The sequence below is a fragment of the Panthera pardus genome, unplaced genomic scaffold (genome assembly GCF_024362965.1).
Source record: "Panthera pardus isolate Hobbes unplaced genomic scaffold, ASM2436296v1 HiC_scaffold_1, whole genome shotgun sequence".
Lineage (NCBI taxonomy): Eukaryota > Metazoa > Chordata > Mammalia > Carnivora > Felidae > Panthera > Panthera pardus.
The window spans coordinates 62,301,911-62,329,712 of record NW_026526654.1 but is presented as its reverse complement, the minus strand read 5'-3'; the positions used below and the strand labels follow the sequence as shown (position 1 = coordinate 62,329,712).

The window sequence follows — 27,802 nt, the reverse complement described above, 5'->3', positions numbered from 1 at the left end:
CTGCTTTTGTATTATTTTTTTCTTCCCTTCCCTTATGTTCATCTATTTTGTATCTTAAAGTCCTCATGAGTGAAGTCATATGATATTTGTCTTTCTCTCACTAATTTCACTTAGCATATTACCCTCTAGTTCCATCCACATAGTTGCAAATGACAAGATTTCATTCTTTTTGATTGCTGAGTAATACTCCATTGTGTATATGTGTGTGTATACACACACACACACACACACACACACACACACACCACATCTTCTTTATCCATTCATCTGTCGATGGACATTTGGGCTCCTTCCATACTTTGACTATTGTCGATAGCATTGCTATAAACATTGGGGTGCATGTGCCCCTTCTAAACAGCACACCTATATCCCTTAGATAAATACCTAGTAGTGCAATTGCTGGGTCATAGGGTAGTTCGATTTTTTTTTTTTTTTTTTTTTTTTTTTGGTATTCTTCCCACTTCTTAATGTAAATAAAGTCCTTGGCTGTAATAAACCTATCTATGTCTTGATTGGGATATTGTCATTCTTTATTGTTTAACTACCTTCTCGGTCCCCCTGGCATAGTTATAAGTTATTGTGGGAAAGTATTACGTGGAAATACCTTTGGGAAAGTAATTCAGAAGATTTCTGATCAGGGAGACATGGGGGACACAACATGTTCATGAACTATTGTTTTCAGCTGTTTCTACTTGCACGCTAAGTCACAGAGAGCTCAAGTATCAACTTCTCTTCTAAAAGGAAGAGTTCTGAAGATCACATTTTCTCTGCGCTTGCAGTCATTGTTAACAAGTTCAAGCTGATTATTTTGTTACCTAAGAAATCTGCTAGGTGTACCGTGACAGAAAATGCTTAAGAAATGCATCGCCACTACTACATTTCTGGATTTTGCACAGCTCTCCAGGGGCCCATTTGCATACTGTTTTCCCATTCGTATGTGCATTGAGTTCATTTTATCATTCCATGTGTTAAAACAATTAAAATTGACAAAATCTACACAGAGGGCATTCTTTGTCAGCAGAGCGGAGACCAGTCCATTTGTGAAACTGTGTTCATGCAGAACCATCACTTATTTAAAAAGATCCTGTGTGTGTTTCCTGTTTATCATGCAGAAAATGTGTCACGTACCCTGCAGAAGTAATTAAAATAAGGAGTTGTGTGTGTGCATGTCGTTGTAGGCTAAAGGTAAAGAAAGACAGTGGCTAAGACACCAAGCTATGGGGGAACTAGATGATGCCAAGATCATCGATGGGCTCACTGGAGAAAAAGCCATCTACAAACGCCGGGGTGAGCTGGAACCACAAGTAAGTAATGGTGAACTAGTAGCCTCAGGTAAAGTTCAGTCTTCTTTACAGACAAATGCTTTCCAGAGTTGCCATCTTTATCAAAACACCATAAACCCTGAATATGGCAATCTGGTCTCCTGCCAGGGCCTCCCACCAGCAGAATCCACCAGAAGCTTGCAGCTGAGCAAGAGGCTGATGCTTGTCCCTGCAGATCAGCTCCCAGGGCACAGAGCAGGGTGCCTCTGGGGGGAGGGGAAACTGAAGACACTCAGTGTCCATGAATCCTGGAGGACTGTGCGAGTAAAAGCCCTGGAACACTCTTGGTGGTTTTCTGCTATCCTGTTACTTCAAAGATCTGTGCCCATCCCAAAACTGAAGAAAATTTTAGAAAATAAGAAATTCTCTCTTAAATAATTCCAATTGTAGCATGTAAAGCTTTAGACAGCCATAATATTAAAGTGTTTGCAGTCCCATGGCAAAAAAAAAAAAAAAAAATGGCAGCAGTTGAAATACTGAGTCTCTTGGAGGGCCCCGTGGCTTCCTGTATTCCTGAATAACCAAAATTGCTGAGTAGCCACTGAGAGCTGGGGGTGCAGTGACTGGTGGGGAAAAGCAGTCACTTACTCCATTTAAATGTTTATTCAGAGAGGATCTTTTGGTAATTTGGGCAGTACTCACTTCTGTGTCATTGGCATGAGTCAACAACTACTTTCTATACTGACTCATTGCGGTCAACAAATGTGTTTAGATATATCTGAATTGTGAGTGGTCATGGAATCATATGTGGCTCTGTTCTTAATTTAGGCAGACACAAGTTTTTAAGAAATATACTGAATTCTGTCTGAAATCACTGCACTCCAATACCCACACAATCTTTTTGAAATTACTGATTCTGCTCATTAGCCTTCATACCTGACAGCAAGCATATAATAACAGAATAATCTGGAACTTTTCTTCTTCCTTTTTTCCTATAAGTAAAACTGACAAACGTACTTTTGTGTTTAATTCTGCAAATTGGCAGGCATGAGTCCACAATCAAACTGAAACTTAAAGGAGTTTTATGTTTTAATTGACAGTTGTTGCTAAATAGCAGTTAGATGCCACTTGCATGCTTTAACTGCCAAGAAAAGGAAAGAGAAGTAGAAATGCAGCGACTGGAAGGAAGCAGAAACCGAAAGCTTGTAATGACAAAAGACACTGATGAAATCTATTCCCTCTGTTCTTTGCCAGACGCCCTCTCACAGAACCTTGTTTTAGGAATCTAACATTTCTCACAGGCTATGTGGAAAATGATTTGCAGGACACTACATAAAAGGCACTAGCAGAATCAACGTGGCCTTCCAAAACAACTCAATCTTGCTAGTGTAACTGACTCCGAGGCATGACATGAAAATGACATGTTGGGGTTTGTATCTTTCCAGATTATTATTTTTAAGAATAACAGCCTCAGCAAGGCAGTTTTACTAGACTAGGTTAGGCCTTGGAAGGCCCATATTCTAAAGGAAAATCTCTCCCATATGGCCCCAGCACAAATGTGAAATTCCATCTACTGAAATATAGTCCTTTCCACCTGCCAGGACAGCCTCGAGCCACACCCAGCCTCCAGCTGATCTGCCTGCCTCATGGCCGGCACGCCGGGGCCGGTGTGGGACCCTCAGAACTCCAACCAGGGGTGGTTTCCTGGCTCACGAGGCTTTTCTGTTGTTCCTCCCTCAGCTGGGCAGCCCCCAACAGAAACCCAAGCGCCTGCGCCTGGTGGTGGATGTGTCTGGCAGCATGTACCGCTTTAACGGGGTGGATGGCCGGCTGGAGCGTTCAATGGAGGCCGTGTGTATGGTCATGGAAGCCTTCGAGAACTATGAAGAGAAGTTCAAGGTATGGCATGAACTGAGGATGATGAGGGGCGCCACTGACCACTTATGCCCACGGGTCACTCCGGGTTAGGGCACGGTGGTGGAAAGGGGGATGCAGGCTCCACCGGAGTGAATAAAAATCTTCATCTCCTCATCAGGTCACTTATCAGCACGGAGGAAGAGAGCCTTTTGTTTCCTCTGCCCCAACCATCAGAAAACGATAATACCAGAATTCAAAGAACCCATTATCAGAAGAAAGCACTGCACTTTGCCAGTGTGTGATGTTAGCCATAATGTTAGGGGCAATAAGCAGGCATTTAGAAATACCACAGATCGGGGCGCCTGGGTGGCTCGGTCGGTTAAGCATCTGACTTCGGCTCAGGTCATGATCTCTCAGTCTATGAGTTCGAGCCCCGCGTCGGGCTCTGTGCTGACAGCTCAGAGCCCGGAGCCTGTTTCAGATTCTTTGTCTCCCTCTCTCTCTGCCCCTCCCCTGTTCATGCTCTGTCTCTCTGTCTCAAAAATAAATAAGCGTTAAAAAAAATTTTTTTAGAAATACCACAGATCTCTTCCACAAATTTCTAGAACCGCCATCCTCATCCCAGTTTCCTCCACAGCCCATTCGTCCCCATCACCGAGCAGACAGCCTTCCCAAGGGTTGAGGACACCCTCAAAGAGCACTATTCTCAGCCTTGCTTTCCCTTTCCATGTGCGCGAAGATTAAACAGTAATAGATGACCCTCCACTGGGAATGAAGACAGCAACCCTGGGAGAAATGCAGTTGCCCGTTCCAACTGTGTCCATTTTGCTGCACCCTCCTTCAGAGGCCTGAGTGTGGAAAGGGGATCCCCTAGAGCCATGTGACTGCCCAAGTTGCCCATCGGTCCACTCTTAATCGGCCACAGGAGCACCTGCACTTCTGGCCCTTTACTAGAGCAAATAACACAGTCACATGCTGGGTAATTATTATCAAAAGTGCAGGGGGCAGAAATGGTATATGTGCAGACATGTATAGAGGGTGCTCAGTCTATCCATAGGTATTCTAGATCATATGCAGGATCCAACATGTCCTTCAGAAATAGGCAATCGTAGATCATTATTTAGCTTGACATCCCACGTAGAGGATTACTATCTGTGTATTACGGTCTCTATTATCTTTTTACTTTAAAGATCTGTGCCGGAATGCACAGCAAGCAATAGATCAATGTAACCCATCATTGCATTTACTTCAAGCCCGTTTTTGAGCTCCAACTCTCCCAGGGTCCCTTGCATGAAGCTCTGTGTGAGAGATTCCTTTTAGAATTAAGTGGTAGGAAAAGGCAGCTTTGGTCAGGGAGTGCTGTGGGTTGCCAGGCTCTGTACAAGTTCAGGATACAAATACAAATAGGATGTAGACTTTCACGGTAGGGAGCAGCTTTGTTTCCCTCCCAGAATGAAGAACAGGGTTGTGATTAGTGAAAACCATGGAACTGTTCAAGATTCCCTCTTGGTTTCTGTTGCCAGAAAGGTCAAAGCCAAAAATCAAAGACCACTCTGGCAGCTTTATGTCCTGTGGCTTGTGCACTAGTATTCAGCCTTTTCCTTCCCCTGACCCTCCCTCCCTTCAGATGTAAGTGTGTCTTCGTTTTAATTTTTGTTTTTTTATGTTTTAGGGGTCTCTGGGAAATATTTATTTTAAAATATTTTAGATCTTGTCTAGTAGGAGTTTGAGTATAATTCCTAAATCACTTGGACCATGGATGACCAGCAGATGGTTAAACATCTATCCATCACATCAGCATAAGTCTCATTGAATGTTTTGAAACCCTTGGGTTCTACTAATATTTGGATCAGCCCATCTGCCTCTTTTGTGAGTCTTGAAGGTCAGCGTTCCTTAGCTTCTTTTGAGTTCTGTGGAAATTGTGATCCATTATAGATGGTAACCAACATATCACTATTAAAATTGGTATACATACTCACATTATCTAGAATAAAATTTCCAGTTAGAGGATTTTTATGCCTTTGAGAACAGAACCGCTCCGATAGGTGAGACTACTTCTTCTAAGTTTTTAGGAACATTTTTAGGAGCTAACCAAGAAATTGGTTGACTCAGCTCCCCAGGACTGTGTAAAGAATTAGACAGAAGGTAGAAGGTGGCAAAGCTAATGGAAATCTGAGAACCATTCCAACAGCCTGCAGGTGGATGATGTGACTATCAGGAAGCGTGTTGACTATTTCATTTCATCTCACACAGCGGAGTGCACAGAGAGATTGGTATTTCTCCAGTTCTCACTGTTACAAGGCTGGCATTTGGGACAACATTAATGAGACTGGACATGTCACACCAAAAAGAAACAATATCAAGGAAAATCAGCCTTTCACAAGCTGTTGTTTTGTTTTGTTTCTAATTGGCAGTTACAACCCAATTGTGGCCATATAAGTGGATTTTAATAAAATTACAAACATAAATTGAGCACTTGCTAAGAGGATAGTACTCTGCTAGGTACAGAGCTCCCTGCCATCCTTGAGCTTATAGCCTAGTGAGGGAGACACATAAAAAGTACCAATTCGGATAGAACATTCAATGAGAGATGTGCAGTAACAGAGGCACATAGAAAGCATGCTCATCTCCAGACACCCCACTTCAGCACATATTTTGCTTATAGTCTCGAATTCCCACAATAGTGTAAATAATTTCCCCAGTCTTTATTAGTAAAACCACAGATATATTGAGAAGATAACCATGGTAATATATGACTAACAAATCCCGTCAATATTTAGAGCAAGAAATTATAGCAAGACACCAAGATAAGATAAGCTTTATTCAAGGTTTGAAGTATCTTTATTGGTTTTTTTATGCTATTAGATTCTTAATTTTTTTTAATATTTTATTTTATTTTTTAAGAGACAGAGCACAAGCAGGGGAGGGGCAGAGAGAGAAGGAGACACAGAATCTGAAGCAGGCTCCAGGCTCTGAGCTGTCAGCACAGAGCCCGATGCAGGGCTTGAACCCATGAATATAAGATCATGACCTGAGCCTAAGTCGGACACTCTACCAACTGAGCCACCCAGGCACCCCTATGCTATTAGATTCTTAATAGCACTTTTATGAAATGGATTTTGTGCATTTTCTTGTACTTCTAAACATACTCCCTACCTTCACTATAGTTCCTTTAGAACTTTTTTAAGAGCATAGAAAGTCTCCACTCCATTAAAATCTTTCCAAGAAAAGACATCAAGATTTCACAAAACAAGCTCTGTGAGGAAAAATGGCATTTGGGCGAGTATCTCGAGGGCTGGGGAGGGATAGGAGACGGGGAGAACATAGGAGTCCTGCTCCTGCAAATTCATTACCATGTCCATGGACTTCAGAATTCACAAGTCAATACTCAGTCTCCCCAGTCCTCAGACAGGAAACTGAGACCCAGGAACATTAAGGACTTTTTCCCAAAGTCAGAAGGCTGTTGGAGACAGGACTCCTCTCCTGTTTGTTATTCCCTTTTGGTATTTTGATTTGTTTTTAAAATTTCCCCTTTTTATCCCAACATTTTTATTCTGAAAAAATTGAAACCTACAGAAAAGTTGAAAGAGAAGTAAAATGAACACCCATATGCCTTTACTTAGATTCGCCAAATGTTAATATTTTCCCTTGTTTGCTTTATGTTTCTCTCTAAATATATACTGTCTTCCTTCTTCTAAATCATTTAAAAATAAATCATAATGCTTTACTACTAAATATTTTATTATGCTTCTCCTAACAGGACATTCTCTAGCACAACCTCAATACCATTATCACATCTAAAAATATTGTCAGTAATTTCATAATATCTTCTAGTGTCTAGTCCAAATTCACTTTTCCCAACTATCTCAAAGGTGTCTTTTTTTAAATGAAGTAATTAACATACAGGGTTATATTGGTTCCAGGTGTACAATATAATGATTCAACAGCTCCATGTATTACTCAGTGCTTACCACAGGAAGTGTCTTTTCTAATTGGTCCCCCCCCCCCCCCCGCCACAATCCAGGATCCAAAATCCACACTTCATTTTTGGTTGTAATGTCTCGTTAGCCTCTTTTCACCCAGAGCGGCCACGTCACATCCACTGCCACTACCATCTTTGCTTGTCCTGATGCTTGCTCTTGAGAGCTCAGAACAGTTGTTCTGCAGAACGTCCTTTATTCTGGATTCATCTGGCTATTTCCTCATGGTGCCACTTACCTTATCCCAATATTCCCCATGTTTCCAGAACTCCCGACAGCTTCTCCCCTGCACTGGGTGCACTGGAAACTTTGTATAATGTTCTCACCACCCCTGCCAACATGTCTGAGTTTAGAGTGGCCACTGGCCACCCAGTCTCTGCTGGGGTCTCTCCAGCCTCCTTTTGTAGAGTGTATGAAAAAAGTGGGGTGGAGCCACCTGACATTCTGTGAGAGCGTTTAATTAAATACGTTGGGGTAAATGTGTAGAAGGTTCAAAAAGGAGCGAAAGTGAAGCCCTCTGTGTAAGCCTCTGACCCCTCTCAGCTCCCACTTACCCCTCCGGTGTGGATTTTTTTGTGGTGTCTTCTCAGAGATATTTGACGCGTGTACATCAAATGGCAGCGTTCCATTCACTGTGTTCTGTATCTGTACACCATCTGGTCATGTCCAACTCACTCTATCTGTGCTTTCATTTTCCCATTTGTGAGAGACGCATAAGGACTAGGAATAACTAATGAAAGTATGTAATTTTCTCAGCAAACATAAAATGATGCATGAACAAATGACAGTTTTAGGAGTTCCTAGTGAAAAATTTATATTCCGTAGCCCAGGATGGCATCGCGTGTGGTATCTTTAGGAATTCGGCAATGTGCTCTGAGACTTCCTGCTCCGCAGTTCCAGATGGCTTCTAGCATGGTCTTCTTGCAGTTGGATCCCTCCTTCGTAAAGGTGTCTAGTCTATATTTGCTTTGAAACCTTCAGAAGCCACCGACCTGGCCCAGTGATCTGGACTCTTCCCCGAAACCTCTCTTTTGGCATCTGTGTTGTATCTTGTTTGGCTTGGGCTCAGCTCCCAGGCTCTGGGTCATTACAGTCCAGGTCCAGGAGGCTCATTTGGAGTCAGCCTCCACTTTCTGTTCCATCCTAGCATGAGCCATGCCAAACCACAGGGACCCTTGAGTAAGAATTACTGAGAAGAAAAGGTAGTTCAGTGGCAGGACACATTTCAAAGCCATCTGGAGTTTTTAAAGTTTCTCATAATTGGTCTACCAATAGAATTCAGTTATTCGCAGAAGCAGCATATATAGTCTGGTCTCTTAAGATGAAAGTGACATTATTTGCTAATAATCATCATAAACTCCTCTAGTCTTAAGCAGCAAAATTTTTAATGTTCACAGAGCACTGAAACACGGGAGTGAAAAGTGGAATGGTAACTGTTGTGCGAACCATTTTATTTCAGTCAAGGAACATTTTTTCCTTCATCTCATGATTTCTTGTTTGTTCCTTGTGATTTCTGCAAGCCCATGGGAATGTTTTACTAAAACCCTAAAGTAGACCTCCTTTTCAAAAGCTCTTCATGCCTTTATTTTTTTTCTTCAAAGCACTCCATAACATCAAGAGTTAGGTGACTGTCTCTCCACTGAGCACTCAAGTGGCGAGTCCAGAAAAGAGACAGATTTATTTAGTTTTTGAGAAATGGGACTTTGAAAAGTAGTGTTCAAATTTTTTTTTTTTTTTTTTTTTGGTGGAGAATAACTCCTATTTTAAGGCCATGGTTTCCTAACAGTGTAACAAGGAATGCTTGAAGGGTGTTGGGGGTTTGATGACGAGCAGACAGGACTTTTTACCCTTTCCCCTTCCATCTCCAATTAAACCAAAACAATTCCATTTATATTAATTTTGTGTGATGTTTCATAATCTGGGCTTTTGTGCAGTGTTTCCATTGGAGAAAGACTTCCACTAGAGCCAGTACTGGATTGTTATTTCTTGTAGACTCTGAGAGCTTTCATTTTAGAAAAGACTTCATCAATCCTCAGGTAGATTTAGGTGATTCATTCCTTTGACAAGAGAAAGCAAGGCACAGATTTTCCTATGAGAAGGGAAGCAGACTTTTCCAGTCTGTTTCTAGAGTGAACCATTGACTTTTCATAGAACCTTAGGAGCAGGAATGGTCTTGGCAATTATTTTCACCAACTTCTTTGTTTTACAGATGAGAAAAATCAGGATCCAGAGAGGTAACATGCTTTGCTCAAGGGCACACAGCTACACGGTAGAAAAAAAACAAAACAAAACAGGACTTCTGACTCCTACTTCCGGGCCCTTTCTTAAGAAGTTGATGTTTTATCCCCGTTTTTTTGCAACCATTTTACTTCTGCCCAGTCAGTATTTTTACAATGCTGTAATTCAGGAGCAAATGTACCATTTACATAAAAGACTCTATATTTTCCTTCCCTTAGCACTTCTTCGTCCAAGTGAGGTATAGTAGGCATAACTTTTCTCAAAGATATCTTGGTCAGAAAGGCTGGGTTAATTCTCAGAAGGATGTGAAAAGATATGATTCACAAAACTAGCACCTGCTGGGAAGATTCCTTCTATCAAAAACTTAGCTCTGTGTCTGTAATTAACCTTTTCCCCATGCCTCAGGAATGTTTCACACATTTAGAAATGGAAACCATTTATCTTATCAGGCTTAGGCTTTGAATAAACTCTTCTTGGTACATGGAGATAAGACCCAAGAAAGGGGTACAGAGTTCTCTGAATCCATTCACAGTGAAACAAGAATTCAGAATTGACCCAGTTGTTGCTATGGAAGTACTGGCCAAAGAGACTGGGGAGGGGGATAGGGAATGATTATTTCTCTACAGAATCAGGGCACCTGGGTCTGGCTTCCACCTCTGCCAACACTACATCTCTGAGCTTAGGAAAGGCTGTTGACCTCTCCAAGCATTAATTTCTTCATTTGTAAAAAGAGGTAAATAATTCCCACCACAAATCCTGTGAAGAGAATCAAGATGAGTTGAGACATGAAGAACTGTACAAACATTGACATTATACTCATTAAATGTATTGTCCTATACTTTCAGTGACCCTGTGAGGTTAGATAAAACAGAGATTATTCCTATTTGCCAGAGAGGTTAGGTGACTTCTAAGCATATAATGTTAGAGGTCATTTAAACCAGCATTATTTACAAGATAGAAACAAGATTTACAAAAGTTAAGTGACTTGTGCTAGGTCAAAGAGGTTGTTAATATCAGAGCTAAGCCTAGAATCCTTGACCTTCAGAACATTATTTTTTTGTTAAGTTTATGTATTTTGAGAGAGAGCAAGAGAGAGGGGGAGAGAAAGAATCCTAAGCAGGCTCCATGTGGTCATCACAGAGCACAGCTCAGGGCTCGAACTCTTGAACCAAGCCATGGGATCATGACCTGAGCCGAGATCAAGAGTTGGCTACTTCACCAACTGAGCCACCTAGGTGCCCCAGAACAGTATTCTTTTTACATTGGCCTCTAAGATACAAAGAAAGGTTAGCTAGCTACTACTATAGCTTATCGGCTCACTAACACCTTAGGGGTTCTGTTGGCACTTCCCTTGACTCTTTTGATCACATATTCATCTTCTAATCCTTTGCTGCCCACTGTCAGTGGTGCCACCTTAGAATGGTGTACTTAGATTTGTAGAAGGAGATTAAAATTTCACACATCATCAGTCTTCAGAAATAGCCTCAGACGATTGTCTCATACCTAGTTATAATGTGGATGCACAATAAAGCATAGCCTTTCCTAACTAGCAGATGATTATCCTTCCCCACAGAAATCTAAACATAAGTCTCACTTGTTAAAAAAAAAAAAAAAACCAATAGCTCTTTGTTCTAAGCAGACATTTCTTTGCAACCTATCACAAATCAGCCTTCTTATTTCCTAATACATCTTTGTGTCTTAGACTGAAACTCAGCATTCGTTTTCATTTGTAAGACCTTTCTCTAAGTGAATGCGATTTTCAAAAGAAAATACAGCAAGGGGGCATTTAAACAAGTTTCCAAAGCAAAGAAGTATTAAAATTGATCTTCTATAGTCAAAGTTTTTCTTACAACTGTGGTTTATTATTTATGTTTATGCTGCAGTGCAAGACCCCACAAGGACTTATGGGAGGCCGTGAGAAGCGGTCATTTTCGTGACCATAAAATTTTGAGCTGCTCAAAAAAGTTATGATCTGAATGTTAGGTGGTTTGGTAATGACAGTGAGGCTCTTGTTTAGTGACTTTGTGATTCCTCCACAGATGCATGCTTGAGACCCTGTCAAGTCTGATTTGACGGTGGTCACAGCAGAAACGAACCAGACTGGGTGAACAGTAGGATTAAGTATCAGAGAATGGAAAAGAAGGAGTTTATGTAGCTTTTCTCCTTTAGCCCAGCCCGTTTTGAGGATTAGCAAATCTCTGCCTGTAAAACGTGTTGGGATCCTTGGATAGCAGATACTAGATAATTATGACATAGAAATATTGTTTTTAATGGAAGCTTACACTGATCTACAGTAACACCAGGGAATGTTCCACACTTGGATGTGCTTTGGATTCCTCTCAAGCATTTTATTTACTTTGGGCACAGAATAATCCCCAAGCCTGTCTGGAAAATGAAAACCAGAGCCTGCAAACCATTTTATAAGCCTCATCCTGTCCCTTAGGTGTGTCTTCTCAGCCTTTGCAATGCTAACCAGGCACAGACAAAGGCAGATCGTTCTGCAAATAGAAATTTCCTTACTACAAATAAAGAAAGGAAGGAGGAAAAGGAGAAAACAGAAGAAGGAAGAAAGGGAAGAAGGGAGGGAGAAGAAAGGCAGATTGGCAACTTACCTTTCTCTCACTTGTATGAAAAAGTATAGTATGCTTTGTTCTCCTGGACAAATAAAGTGGTTGGTAGGTAGGTAGGTAAATCAGTCCAGGGAATGATAGATGGATAGTAACTAAAATGTTCCCGAAGCCTTTAATCAGCCAGTATCTGTTTTTGAGAAAGAGCTCATTTGACTGCTATTTGTGTAATAATCAACTTTTTTCCTCACAGTAACCAGTTACGTCAACCCTGTGAGCAGACCATATGGTCAAAGATGTATTCATATAGTCTCATCCATGGTCATCTGATTAGTAAGATTTTGCATCTCCAGTTAAAGGGAAGGAAAAAGCTTAATACATTTATAGCCCTCTTGCCTCAGCCAAAAAGGAGAAACCTACTTCTGTTTCAAGGAACTGATCTTATCCCCTCCTGTGTAAGATCCTGTTTAACAGATTACTTCACCAGCCCCGTAACGAAAGCAGTCTGCCTGGCACCTTCTCAGGAGAACTTTATTCTTGGCTTAAAATAGTTCCGGCCGTGACCATTGTCAGATGAGACATGATAGGGCCTCGAGCATGCTTCATGGAGGAATCCGACAGGCTTTCTCCATACCCGGCCCAGCACTGAACACGTGGGTGACCTTAGACATCTACTGAAGCCAATACTTTACTAGTTGCCATTGGCAAGAGCTGTACAGCTTTTAGGGTTCAAATTCTGTTACCTTTTCATAAGATGGATAACAAACTATCCAAGGAGATTTTTTTTTCACATATGGAATTTATTACATCCTCTTAAAAAGCATTTATTATCAAGCCTTTTTATTGTATTGGTAAATTTCCCTTACAATTCTTTTGTATCATCTTTTGCATAAATTAAAAAATCTGAAAACCACACCCAAGATCTCACTCTGGTCCTCCCCTAACCATATCCCTCCCATGAGGTAAAGAGCCTATGGGGCCAAGGGGGTATACTCGGTTAAAGCCAGTTTCTGGATCATGTTCCCAGTTTCTGGGCTCCCCAAGAAACCTCTGATGACCCCGCAAGCCTGCTTCCTATGTGGTCCCCTTTCTTATGCCCATCTTCATAGGGCAGACTGGCCAATGGTGTAAACACCCAGGTCTGAGGTATGGCCAACGGGCAACTGTAGGAAGGAATATGATGGCTGGGTGCCCATACATATGTGAAGCGCCTCATGGAAATGGGACAGAGCCGACTATAGCAAGCCAGGGGCCGGTGCTGCCCACACCATTCTGTTCTTGCACAGAACTTCAAGGACTCCTGGCTCTCCAGGTCATTATAATCTGTATTTACTTATCAAAGGAGGACAGAATATATTTTATTTAACAATTTATATCCTGATTTACAGGTTTTAAATATTTAGGCATCTTACATCGGCCTTCATTTGTACACTTGTCCCTTCCAATTACACACTTATCTCTGTCCATTCCCATTCTTTCTGCTCGTTTTCAGTCTCAGAAAAAGGAGTGTCCTCCTTCCTTCTCCAGACTAGACACTCTGACTCTGACCATGATCTCCTTCCTGACTGCCTCCTCTCTGCCACCTGTAACATGCCCAGACACCTCCCCGCCAACACCCCTCTAGATGCTGTTCCATTTTACTTTTTATCCCACAGACTTTTCACTAACCTTGTCCCCACAAAGGTGTCTGTTGATTCTGAGGCCCAGAGGTCACTAGTCCCCATTCTCTGGGATGGCTGACGTTAGTGTGATTCAGCACACTTGCACAACCACTTCCGGAGACCCTCCACACAGATTCCCCAGGGCCATCCGCTTATCCTACTTTGGCAAGTGCTGTCTCCCCTGTCTTCCCCACTCAGCTCTGTGTCCTTCTTCCACCCACCAAAGAGGATACTCCTCAAAGTTCAGGTGAAGGGTTCCTCTGCTCTTCTCTGTCTCTGCATTTGCCCTTGGCAGTCATGTGTCCCTCCTGGGCAGGGACAACCACATCTCTGACTCCATGAAATACATTTCTACTCTGATACCTCCCTGGATGCATAATTTCAGCACATCCAAAATGGAACTGATCTTCTGCAAATAACCCAGCTTCTCTCCTGGCTCCCTATCATCGCATAAAAATTATTTCAACAGAAATTCTTCCACTTCTTTTCATTTTTAAATACAATGGTTTTGGTTACCGTATGGGCTTTTTGGTCAGCCAGCTTGGGCTAACCACCATTTATCACATGGTGGCTATGGGGGGTGGGAGGTGGGAAAATGCATTCCAGCTTCCAAGCAGCTTATTTGCAAAAGAATGTAGCCCACATGGGAAAGGAAAGCTTCTTATTGCCCCAACATGATTGCATTTTTGCCATAAACACACCAGGCACACTCACAGATACTAAAATTTGAAGATGAATAAGATATGGCCTCAAAGAGCTCAACAGTTAAAAAGAAATAGACATGAAAAGAAATAAGTGCATTCCCCTACAATACCTAGAGTCATGTTTTGCACATGGTTGGTGCTCAAAAGATAGCTGTTGATTGATGGGCAGTTGGTGAATAGAAAGCAGTGATTCTAAAGCATTTTGTCCCTCAGTAGTATTCCAGATATTCCTGAAAATCTTTTGCCCCAGGCCCACACTCAGAATTTTCTTTCCAGATGCCCCAATTGCCCAGATACCCTAACATCTATTCTAACTTTCACATCAGAATCACAAAAATTCTTAGAGGGACGTGGAAGGGGAGAAGGGAATTGGGGAGCAAACCCCAATAGTTAGAACCACCTTGCTCCAGTTATGGGGTTGCTTCAGGTCCCAAACTTCTTTCCAGATTCCATTCAAATGCTGCACCCCACACTCAGCTCTAGTTTTCTCATGTGCATTGTGAGATAGAGAAATAGAAAGGTAGTTCCTAAATTTTAAAAATACATGTCATACACTAAAGTAGAAAAGCAGAGGGGCACCTGGGTGGCTCAGTTGGTTAAGCATCTAACTTCAGCTCAGGTCATGATCTCATGGTCCATGAGTTCGAGCCCCATGTAGGGCTCTGTGCTGATTGCTCCAAGCCTGGAGCCTGCTTTGGATTCTGTGTTTCCTTCTCTCTCTCTGCCCCTTCCCCTCTCCTTCAATCAATCTCTCTCTCTCTCTCTCTCTCTCTCTCAAAATAAATAAACATTAAAAAATGTTTTTTAATTAAAAAAATAAAGTATGGGAATGCACACTGGTGCAGCCACTCTGGAAAAAAGTATGGAGGTTCCTCAAAAAACTAAAAATAGAACTACCCTACGACCCAGCAATTGCACTACTAGGCATTTATCCAAGGGATACAGGTGTGCTGTTTCAAAGGGACACATGCACCCCCATGTTTATAGCAGCACTATCAACAATAGCCAAAGTATGGAAAGAGCCCAAATGTCCATCGATAGATGAATGGATAAAGAAGATGTGGTATATATATACAATGGAGTATTACTCGGCAATCAAAAAAAAATGAAATCTTGCCATTTGCAACTAGGTGGATGGAACTGGAGGGTATTATGCTAAGTGAAATTAGTCAGAGAAAGACAAAAATCATATGACTTCACCCATATGAGGACTTTAAGAGACAAAACAGAGGAACATAAGGGAAGGGAAACAAAACTAATGTGAAAACAAGGAGGGGGACAAAACAGAAGAGACTCATAAATATGGAGAACAAACTTAGAGTTACTAGAAAGGTTGTGGGAGAGGGGATGGGCTAAATGGGTAAGGGGCACTAAGGAATCTACTCCTGAAATCATTGTTGCACTATATGCTAACTAATTTGGATGTAAATTTTAAAAAATTAAAAATAAAATTAAAAAAATAAATAAAGTAGAAAAGCAGATTATAAAACAATGTTATCCACTGCAGTTAGAAGTTATGTTGATGTAGATGTGTGTGTGTGTGAATGTGCAACCTTTTTCACATGTCGTGAGAGGAAATAAAAGCCTCAGAACTTCTACAAAACTTTGAGAGATGTTAGCTTTGAATATGGGATTATGACTAACTTTTACTTTCTTTTTTGTGCTTTACTGTAATTTCGATGGTGAATACATTTCACTTTGTGTGTTCAAAAAAAAAAAGTTTATGTATTAGTTTTGTACTGCTGTGTAACCAATTACTGCATACATAGCCTTTCAAAGCAATACCCATTTACTAGGTCTTAGTTCTATAGTTTAGGGGTCTAGGAAGGCTCAGCTGGGTTCTCTGGTTAGGGTCTCATAAGGCTGAAATTGCGATCTGAGCCAGACTGGACTCTTACCTAGAGGCTCTGCTTCCAAGCCCATTTGGATTTGGGCAGAATTCAGTCCCTTGTGGTCATAGGACTGAGGTGCCTGTTTTGATGTTGGCTGTCAGCCAGGGTCCCTCCTAGATGCCACTCTCAAGGCCTCACCCCATAGTCACCTCCATCTCAGCCACAGATAATTCCCACATGTCACATCCCCCCAGACTTCAAGTCTCTCTGTCTTCCCCTTCTACTACCATCCAGAAAAACTCTGCTTTTTAGGGCTCATGTGATTAAATTGGGCCCACCCAGGTAATCTCCCTTTTGATTAACTCAGAGTCACCTGATTAGCGGCCTTACATCTGCAACATCCCCTTTGCCACATAACATAATCACAAGTAAACATCCTACCCTATTCACAGGCCCTGCTCACACTTAAGGGGAGAGGATTATGCAGGCCATGTATGCCAACGGGCAGGAATCTTGGGGGCCACCTTGGTACTCTGCCTACCACAGTGCGTGTGTATGTGTGTGATTTTTTTTGAACTCTCCCCTGATGGTTAAGAATGGAAGTCTTGGTAGCCCATGAAGCCCCCATCATACTTTCTCCCTCCTGCTAGGGCAGAAATCACATGAGGATGAGCCAGAAATGAAGGAGCCTGGAATTTGTCTGCCTTTGTTGATAAGCACACATCCATCTCTCTGGACTTCTCCATGGCCATCTGTTGAGCAATTGTGTATGGTGGCAGACCAAAGATTTGGAGGCCAAAAGGTCTGATGACAATTCTCTAGTGGGCAGAGGCTTCTAACTCTGATTCTCTTATCTATAGTATGACATCGCTGGACACTCTGGAGATGGCTACAACATTGGTCTGGTTCCAATTAACAAAATCCCCAAGGACAATAAGCAAAGACTAGAAATTCTGAAGGTAAATACATTAAATCACCTCTATATTGTGAAAACTTCCACCAGATTAGGTAAAGTATCTTCTGATGACTGGAAAGATTCACTGAAGCAGCAACAGATACAGGAAAGAAAAAGACTTTCTGTTTTACAAGCATTCAAGCCTTAAACTGAGAAAACGCTCCTGGTGCCTAAAATCCTCTTCTCCACACTACAAATTTTAAACTCTGTTCCCTACATATTTTTAGTGTACTCAAGATTATGTCAGGATTCCACAGCCTGAGTCCCCCTCCTAAATCCTATACAGTTCTTCTCAGTCCCTAAGTATTTCAGTAAAAGGAAAAGAATGACCCCTTTCAGCGTACTCTCCCAGTTTTATGTACTTCGTAGTATTTTCTAATGATAACTTCAGTTTCACATACTCAGATCTACAATAGAAACACACACACCTTATGAGGTTAAAGTAAATGTCCTCCATTGCTATTGTTGTAAGTACAGTGTTTAGTGTTACAACTTTGTTTATTAGAAATTCAACCCATTTCTCATTTTTCTCTTGTGTCACATCCATTCACAGGTCTTGCCCACATTTAAGGGGAAAGGACTATGCAGGCTGTGTTTACCAGGGGCAGGAATCTTGGGGGCCACCTTGGAATTCTGCCTACCACAGCGTGTGTGTGTGATATCAAGTTTTATGTTTTCTTACATTTTCTCACTTTAAATGGCAGCTTGAGTTTGAGGAGTAAGTGCCAACTGGGAGAGTTTGGGAACATTTCATGTTTCTAACAAAAGTCTTAACCGCATACAAATATCACATGTACTGTTGTCACTCTGAGGTGCAAATGAAATAGAACTTGCTCAGAGATTTCTTATTCACATGGAATAATTGGTATTTGTGCATTCTCATGGTCAATAGAAAAACCATTATGAGGGGCGCCTGGGTGGCGCAGTCGGTTAAGCGTCCGACTTCAGCCAGGTCACGATCTCACGGTCCGTGAGTTCGAGCCCCGCGTCAGGCTCTGGGCTGATGGCTCGGAGCCTGGAGCCTGTTTCCGATTCTGTGTCTCCCTCTCTCTCTCTGCCCCTCCCCCGTTCATGCTCTGTCTCTCTCTGTCCCAAAAATAAATAAAAAACGTTGAGAAAAAAAAAAAATTAAAAAAAAAAAAGAAAAAGAAAAACCATTATGTTGGCTTAAAAAGTTTCTCACCTGTGGCTTTTGTGCGACATCTCTTACCTCCAGACAATGCATGCCCATGCTCAATTCTGCATGAGTGGGGACCACACGTTAGAGGGGACAGAACATGCCATCAAGGAAATTGTCAAAGAAGAAGCTGACGAGTACTTTGTCATCGTCTTAAGTGACGCAAACCTGTCACGATATGGAATACATCCTGCCAAGTTTGCCCAAATCCTGACAAGCAACCCTCAAGTAAATGCTTTTGCCATTTTCATTGGATCTTTAGGTGATCAAGCAACCAGGTAAGGGTTTCCTCGGGATACAGCAAAGGACAGGTATAGGGACCTACCTGGCGCATGTCATTTCACGGGATTGGCATCAGGCGGGGCAGTGGAAGAGAAAAAGGAGGAATGGCCCGTAGGGTTGCTGCTGTCATGGAGCTGATAGTCCAGTTGGAAGGATATAATGCTCCGGCTTATGTTTGGATGAGCAGTAATCATTTGAAATTAACGGTTTTCCATTGTGTGTTTAGACCAACAATAGGATAATAACAAATTGATTTGTCCACAAATAAATTAGACAGTATTTTATATATTTTCACTTAACATCAAGGTCTCAAGCTCAGTTCTAATCAGTTCATGTTCAAATCATATTCAAAGTTAGCAAACATCTATTTTCCCAGCATAAGAGATTGCGTATATATATGTTTGTGTCTGTAAAACCTGTATATAAATAATATATAAAATACACACATACACATACACATACACATACACATACACATACATATAGCGAGACATATACATAAATATACATGGACATACACACACACATACACATACATATAGCGAGACATATACATAAATATACATGGACAGACATACATGGATATAGATACATAGATTGTAGATAAATATCACTTCTTAAATATCTCCCTTTGTATGTGTGTATATCTCTTTTTACTGGGGGGACAAGCAGGTAAAGCACTTGGAGACAATGTAAGAGAGTATATGTGGTAAAATTCTACACTGAACATGCTAAATATTTAGTAGAGAAGGTGTGGTCAGATAACAAATACCATTGTGGATGAGCTAAAAGGAGAGATCTGGAAGCACTTTCATTTCTCAAATATACTAATGTTTATTCTTTTGAATTATAAACAGAAAGAACTTCTGATTTTTCTTTGCTTGAAATATTTGTATGAGGCAGAAAACACAAATGGAAGTATATTTTTCCCACCCCCAAAAATAAATTTCCTGCCTAGAATGCATACCTTTTTATTATTCCTGTCTCTTACCTGTCATACTCTGAAGTATAGAGTCCTGTATACACTACAAAATGCTTTAGTGTCCAAAGAGCTGGCATCTTTTCCTATTCCCTTCGCCTTGCTGCAGGATCACCAAGTGAGGTTAAGAACAGCCTGAATATCATGTAATTACAGTCACTTTATTACAACTGACTTTGCATTCTTCCCAGTTTTATACATTAGCCTCTTCTAGAACTTCCATGTCCTCGAATGCAAACCGTGCCTTTTCTACCCAGATTTCCTTCAGGACCAGCCCAGTATTTAGCAGACGGCAAGTTCAACAAATACTGGTTGAGCTGAAATAGCTATTTTGTCTTTCTAGTGAACAGATCCTGTTTGAATACTTAAGAAAGTACAATAATACCCTTGTGGTTTCCTAGGGAAATGGTCCAACATCCACTGGCAAAAGATACGTTGCAGAATTAGCTGGTCTACCAGGCATGCCAAATGTATGATACTACACAGGACGGTTGACTTTTATTAAATGTCATTCCAAAACCAAACTTTGTTGGCACAGTGAAAGAAGGCGTTCTTTTGGATAGAACTGTGTCTTGTCCTTTCATTGCTTTCAAAAAATGGCCCTTTGTTCCAGATGATAAATTGCCATTTAAAAAAATTATCATTAGCCTGTATAACCTTGGTGTCATCAAAGCTGCAATTGCATAAGTCAGAGTGTACTTCATGCTGTATAATGTGAGGCAAAAAAGAGCGAGAGAGCAGGGAAAGAAAGAAAGAACCACCCGGGGTTTGGCCAGGCAGCATTTTTCGGGGCCTGTTTTCTAAGGCAGGAAAAACACTTAGTACAGCGTATGGATTTGCTGGACCTAGGTGAGCCAATCTCAAATGCGTCCCTAGCGTTCTGTTCTACCAAGGGAATACTAGAAAGTGACAGTAATAAAAGGAAGGAAATTTCTTCTTTTCCAATTAACTGATTTTCTCACCGAAAAGACCTTTCTCTGGGTTCACTGCTTTCAGTGTGCCTCGCTCTGTTTTGTTGCTTTTCCAAGCCTTTCACTGCCCAGTGACAGCCAGTTCAATTGCCGGCAGGGGCAAGGTATTAGAAAGTAAAAACTTCTTTTCCTAAGAAACCATCGGGACACTGTGGTTTGTGGGGGCAGGAGGTGGAAGGGGAGCCTCGATTTGCAATGGTAATTTTCTCTCCCCTTCCATCCTGGCAGGCTTCAGAGAACTTTACCAGCTGGCCGGTCTTTCGTTGCCATGGATACCAAGGACATCCCTCAGATTTTACAACAGATCTTCACCTCCACCATGTTGTCCACTGTTTAAGCCGTGCCCTTCGTCACCCTGGTGCCCCCGGGATTTGAAATAAGATAGGGATAAAGAGTACTCTGAAGAAAAGAAGACATCTATAAAGGGAACCTGTGCAATGACTGGATAATTCTGGCATTCCTGAGTCCTCCTGCGCTTGCTCAGCAATCCGAATTCAGGAAAGCAGCCAGAGGGAGGTTTGTGCATGGAAACCGACAACTGTTGATGGGTTCACAGGGAAGTGAGTTGACCTGCATTTTATAAAAGGTCAGGGTTAAAGGAAAGTGGTTTGAGAACTGTGGTACTTGGTTTATATCTAGAAACCTGAAGGAAAGAGAATTCCTTGCTTTTGCCTTAACATCTGGTCACCTGAGGTAACAGAAGCGACCCCATCAAACTAAGCTTTAGTTGCCGTATTCTGACGTTGAGTTACAAGTCTGTGCAAACCCACCCAACCTGCTCCTATCCAGTAATTAAGTGTATTTTCTTCTCCACTCTTGGTTGCCCAGAAGACAATGATTTTATAGTACGTAACTCACTGGAAAGCTTTCTAACAGACATATTTTATAAACAGGTTTTTTTCAATAATTCCATTCTCTTGGCAAAAGCCAAAAGGAATCAAAAGATCCCTGCATTGCTATCTTTCCCACCTGACTTTTTAAAGACTCTTTAAATAATAAAGAGCAAACCTCCCATTTTCCATGCTGCCAGCGTGGAAGGATAAAGGATGTCTTGCCTTGAACTTCCTGTTTCCTCTTGTTCTTCCAGTGCTTCTCACAAGTCTCACGTATTTTGGTGTCCAAAATGTAATGTTCAAAACAACAAACACTTATGTTTTTACTTAAAGCAAAGTAAAAACAAGGCGGTATGTTTGAATTGAATGGTAACTGGAGATCTCTTTAGCTGTGTGTGTGTGTGTGTGTGTGTGTGTGTGTATATATATATATATATATATATATATATATATATATATATATGCTTTTTTTTGTCAAGACTCCTCTTTTCTTTCAAAGTGTACCTCATTCCCACCTACTCTTGGGCTGACCTTCATTTACCAACAGGCTCATTGTCCCTTTGTTTAAAATCAAATGCCACAGCCAAAGTCAGGGTCTGTGCAAGCACCTAAGAAGCTAGAGATGCAAAGTCAAAATTGCAGGGGGCACCAGTGTGTGCGTGCTTTCTTGTCATGAGTTGGAAAAACTAGTCTTGTTAATGAGGTTACCCTGTTTACCCATATGTAATGGAATTATACAGATCCGTTTCTTTTTAATCAATCGTAGAGAAGAAAAGGTATCACCCATTTGTTCCACCACCCTCGATTCCCCATCAGTTGTCAAAGAAATAAAAGTAATTAGATTTCCAGTGCAATCCGGCCCAATGAGTTTGCATAGCTTCTCTTATTTTTCCGGCCAGATACTTGCTCTGTGTACTGAATCATCCAGCCATGCAGTTTCAATCCAACGAGTACCTTTAAAAATGTAATTGCATTAATAACAGTAATAATAACAACAACAGCAGCCGGTAGCACTTACTGATTATTACCACATACCAGGTATGTATGCTAAACGATTTCATGTATCATTCCATTCAGTCCTCACAAAGATGCATGTAAAATAGAAGCATTTTTTTTTTCTTTTTTTTATCTCATGTTACAGATGAGGAAAGTAAGTCACTTCCCAATACCGGACTACTGACTATTCATACTTTTCACATCCTCCTTGATAAATAAGGAAACTGAGGTGTAAGGAAGTTCAAGAAAACGGGCCTCAGTCACAGGCAGGCAGGGGCGGAGCTGGGCTGTGCTGGCCTCCCTCGTGATGTACTCGAGCTCTCGTTGCCTTGACTCCTTTCTCTTCTTGCAACCTGACCACAGTTCACAGAGCTGTCTTCCTCTCCCTGGGACTCAGAAGCCACCTGCACACATCCGGGCACTCAGAGGAGGATGTGGGGAGCAAGGACACAAGACACTGCTGGAGGGACATCTCTAACCAGCCCTTCCTGGGCTCAGCAGCAAACTGAGGAAGTGCCCGTTCAAGTGGCAGCTTAACCCCTAGGAGTGCCCCTCTGAGGACAGTCACAGCCCCCAAAGGCTTTGGACCAGAATCCGAGAATCATTAACACAATGGCCATGTAACAAATCCTGCCTGTGCCCTGACTACCTGAGTGAGCAGAGGCCAGTTTTCCTTCACATGGGAAGAATGTTCTCCTGTAATTTAATTCACCTCTCCTCACTGGCCAGACATCCTTGCAGTTGTTATTTAAAACAAACAAACAAACAAACGTGTAACCCCTGACTTTGCCTTTTTGTAAAAGGGAGAGATGATGGGGTGGGGGGAGGGGGGGTGGCCAAGAGAGGAGATGAGAAGGGTTTATTTTCACTTCTTAGAATACCTAAGAAGTTTGTGCCTTTATTATGAAATGTACTTAATTGTAGGCCACTCCGTGCTGTTCCCAGGCCCTTCTTGGGGCCAAGACATTATAATAAATGCATTGTTTGCCCCAGGGAGGGAGCTCCACTGAAAGGCATCTAAACCAGCTTGTCTCCGTAGTGAGCCCTGTAATGCTGAGAAGGTTCATTGTTACCCCTGAGCAGCCAGGAGGAATGAACGCCATGAATGGCCGCAGTATATGGTGTATTCCCCCTGGAATCTTTTGTGTGCCCCAGCGAGATGACCTCATCACACACGGGGCACCTCGAACACAGCCGCAAGAAGTGGATCAGAGCGGGACTACATGAGGCTGTCACATGTGTGGAATGAATCATCTAATTCTTTACGCCCTTTCCTGTGAACTGTCAGAGGAGGAGAAATCCATCAGTGCCAGCGGGATTTTCTCTAAACAAACTCGAGGGCCTTGAAAGCCATTTAGAAGTAGTTTTCCGTGGACACCACTGTCAGTGTTCTTAAAAGGGCAGCTCCAGAGCCTTCAACCCTTTCTCTGCCTGGCTCCTTCCTGTGCCTGTCAGATCAGCCAGAATTAAATTCCTCCTCAAACAAAACAGAGAAGTGTAGGACTAGAGGAGCAAGAGGGTGGCGGCCTGTTGGTTGTGTCTCCATTGTGGCGCAACAATGGCAGTTAGAGGGATTCCACAGTTCTTTTCTTTTTTTTAATGTTTATTTTTGAGAGACAGAAAGAGAGAGAGAGAGAGAGAGATCATAAGGGGGGACGGGCAGAGATAGAGGGAGACCGAGAATCCCAAGCAGGCTTCTTGCTATCAGCACAGAGCCTGACATGGGGCTCGAACTCACAAACTGTGAGATCATGACCTGAGCCGAAACCAAGAGTCAGATGCTTAACCGACTGAGCCACCCAGGCACCTCAGATTCCACAAGTTGTCAGCCAACATCTCCTGCCTGGAAAACTTTTTTCTGGAACTGCATCAAAGAACAGCCAAATGTCCACTTGTATTTAGTAAATTGTATATAACTTTTTCATCCTAAGCAATAAAATGTCCGCTTTTAAAAAGTTATTCCAACCAGTAACATATCTGGCTTGTTCAATGAAGCATCTAATTTGCTCCCACTTTCTGGTTAGAGTCATATCATAAAGTTCTTACCATTGCCTTTCCTTTACCTTTCTTTCTAAGACTGGCTGTGGCAAGAGTCCTGCAGGTAATAGAAAGGAATTCCAGTGTTCCATCTTGTGCTGGGAGAATTTACAGACTCTAAGTAAGTACAATTAGTAGAAAGGAAGTTCTAGATGCTGCTTAGCTACCTGTATGAACTTGGGCTTGTCACTTCTGGGTCTGAATTGCTTCACCTATTTAAAATTAACTTCAAATTTAAATTTCAAAAGTTGAACAAAATTATCTCTAACACTATAGTCCCTCTTTCTATATCTCATACAGCAATTGACTCTGTCCCTCACGTGTCTTACGAGAACAACATCATTTTCATGTATTTTTGTCGCCTGAACCCCACAAACAGCTCCAATTATACAGAGGATTTTAGCACCCAAAAATACAGTGTTACAACTGAATATGCATTCTAAAAGCTACAAAGACATCATTAGAATTGGACAAGCAAGCTTTCCCCCATCATCTGGACGGGTATTTCTGTTGGATAGTAATTCACAAGATTTCTACCCTTTGTCTCTTACTTTGCATGTTGCTACCTTAAAATAAAACTCCGTATCTGCTGATCTGCCCAGTGGATCAAAAAGGATCAGGAATTGGAAAACTACTGGGTGCCGAGAGCTGACCTTTGTGCCCCGAGCTGAACAATGCGCAATTGTGTGTGTGAGTTTTTTTAATTGTTAAATCCTGTAAACAAAAATCTCCTCCAGAGGGGAAAAAATGCTTGCCGAGCAAACCTCTCAAGCTGAAAATGATTTGACACTCTTTTTTGACACTGAGCACCGTCTGGGGCTTTCACCTTCGAACACTGCGTCTGTTCCTGCAGCCAGGCACGTCAGCTCTGGAATGCCAGGGTTACATAATTTTTAAATTGACTAGTGCTTGTGGTATTTGGCCACGGGGAGCAAAGTAGAACACTCTTTTAAAGGGGTTTGGATCCGGATCGTGGTGGGAACGTCATGTTCGTCTCTAAGAAATCTCATCAAGGGACACGTCCTCTCTAAGGAACCTCAGCCACCACCCGAGGTCCTCCTCCTGGCAGGCACCAGAGTCACCTTGAGGCTCCCCCCTTCTTACCGGCTTTGTGAAAGTGCTTTGGAGCAGCCAGCTTTTACCCTGAAAAAAAAAAAAAATCAGTATTTGTCAATAAACTCGGACCCCAGAGATGGTGGGTGTGATCCCATAGGAGTTTCAGAATATCAGGATGTATTAAAGTTCCCCGCAGCCCTGAAGCATTAGTAATGGCAGCGAGAGTTTGACCTGTGAAAAATGTCTGTCTGAACATCCCAAAGGGTCTGTCTCTTTATGCACGCCACAGTGGGGCAAGAAAAGAATGAGCCTGTCAAGAGTACTTTGTGTAATTGGTCCCATGATACCATACATGAAGCCTTACAAATTTAAATGAAAAATAAGTATATTTACTCAGGACATTAAAGGCAGCCTTTTACGTGCAATGTGTTTATATTAACAAATACTGATGCAATGTAATGACACTATTTACTTCTTCTTTCCAACGCTAATTAAGAAGTCTTCTATCATCAGGGCTCCAGGAATAGAGTGAGTCTTAGCAAAGCTAGTTGGTCCATTTCCTTTTACAAAATATTTTCTGGCCCGTATCGCCCCTGAAAACACTGGCCCAGAAAGGAGCACACGTGGGCCCAGTGGAAATCAAATGGCAACAGTGGGGAAGCAGCCTGCTGACCAGCCTTCGCCTTGGCTCCTGGGGGCAGCTCCCACAGAACCCAGGGCTGGTGAGGACACTGAGGGTTTCCACGGCAACCAGGATGCTCAGATGGCAGGGTATTCTCCGCATAAAATAGAGGGCAGATGACAAGGGATACCTGGGAGGGTCAGGGCTTCCTTAGTTAACTGACACACGGTCTGGAAAATATACCTGTTTATTTTGCAGTTGACAAAGGGATTTTTATCTGAAAAGTGTCCTCTGGGGCTTCTATGTTTTTGAACAACTATTTTCAAAGCAGATAGAATGTGCATGTCCATACCTTGCAGCCTCAAGTACAAAGATCTGCTATTCGATACGTAGTGCCCGGACGAAAGAATCTCTTTCAGTGGAGACGGGAATGGGCACGCAGTCTGCAGAGGTGGGAGTTTGTGGCGGTTCCACAAGACCGCCTGAGAGCAGGCAGTCAGTCACTTGGCTGGAATACAGCCCCATGCAGCTGGCCTGGCTCCTGGCCCCCTGACATCTGAAGTCTGTCTTTAGAGTGGCGTTTCCCAGAGAGAGGGGCTTCTCTTTTAAAATACAAATAGCCCTGAGAGGCTATCCATCATGCTCATCTTGGTTTGAATTCCTTCATTCACATGCTTTCGTCCAGGCCCCAGCTGAGATGAAGGTTCCAGACAGGGCCTGTGACTGGTGAGGAAGTGGGAGGGGGTGGGGGCGCTTGCAGCTTGGAGCATCACCCAAGCAGGGGCCTGGGCCCGGGACATGGCGTGCAGGCATGTGACATGCACACATTGGGGGTGACATTCTTGCTTGGGGCTGCATATGTGGCCTCTCCGTCCCCTTGAGAGAGCGCTCAGTGAAGGCTTTGTCAGGTGTGGATGGACGCTGGCTTGGTCCTCTGAAGCCCCGCTTTTTTAGAGACACCCAGACTTCCACTTGCATTTCGCCCTCCGTCTTGTGGAAGATCCACCCTCCTGGCATCTGGGTTACGGGAGTCAGGAGCCATGCACATGTCAGGGAGGCAATTCCCCAGCAAGGCCTTTCACCACTGGGCACTTGCCTCACAGCACCCGGGCCTTGTTTCTGGTGAAGTAAACAAATCAGATTTTTTTTTTTTCCAATTTGCCAAGCGGACTTTTACCCTGTGCTGTAGGCTTTTCAAAAAAGAATTAAACCCCTGAGAGGCCACAACCGTTATTGGAAGCCACCTCCCTCCCCTGCAGGAGCAGGCCTGGTCCACACCCCACAAGGCTGCTCCACAAGCCCTGGGGACGGTCCTGAGGAGGGAGCTGAGAAATTCCTGAGTGCCTTCCTGGTAAGGACTGGAATGACATCAGCGTGAGCCTCTCAAACCCAGAATGTTCCTCCCGTACAAGGAGAGTATTGAGCATACTTACACTGGGGAGTTTTCTGAAGCGTCTGTAATTCAGACTTTTGGAAGAAGCTATTGTCTAAGTTTCTAAAAACATTTGTATATTGGGATGCCTGGGTGGCTCAGTGGATTAAGCCCCTGACTCTTGGTTTGGGCTCAAGTCAGATCTCATGGTTCGTGAGCCCCACGTCGGACTCTGAGCTGACAGTGCGGAGCCTGCTTGGGATTCTCCCTTTCTCTCTGCCCCTCTCCCACTCATGCTCTGAATCTCTCTCTGTCTCTCTGTCTCTCTCAAAAAAAAAAATAAACTTTAAAAACACTTACGTATTATTAGCGCTAAAAAATCAGGTACCTTTGAAAAATGAGCATGGCTTCTTAAAGATAA

The 27,802-nt window shown here is 42.5% G+C and overlaps 1 protein-coding gene across 1 annotated transcript in view; it reads left to right on the top strand.

Annotated features, from left to right (window-relative positions):
• Positions 1–22,152, top strand: part of VWA8 (von Willebrand factor A domain containing 8) — a 363,559-nt gene extending 341,407 nt beyond the window's left edge. Inside the window, exons 41-45 of the mRNA XM_053899178.1 lie at positions 1,179–1,304; positions 3,003–3,161; positions 16,962–17,060; positions 18,273–18,511; positions 20,694–22,152. Coding sequence (XP_053755153.1) covers positions 1,179–1,304; positions 3,003–3,161; positions 16,962–17,060; positions 18,273–18,511; positions 20,694–20,802 — 732 coding nt within the window. The 3' untranslated portion in view covers positions 20,803–22,152. The remainder of the gene's footprint in view (positions 1–1,178; positions 1,305–3,002; positions 3,162–16,961; positions 17,061–18,272; positions 18,512–20,693) is intronic.
• Positions 22,153–27,802: the final 5,650 nt, after the last annotated feature.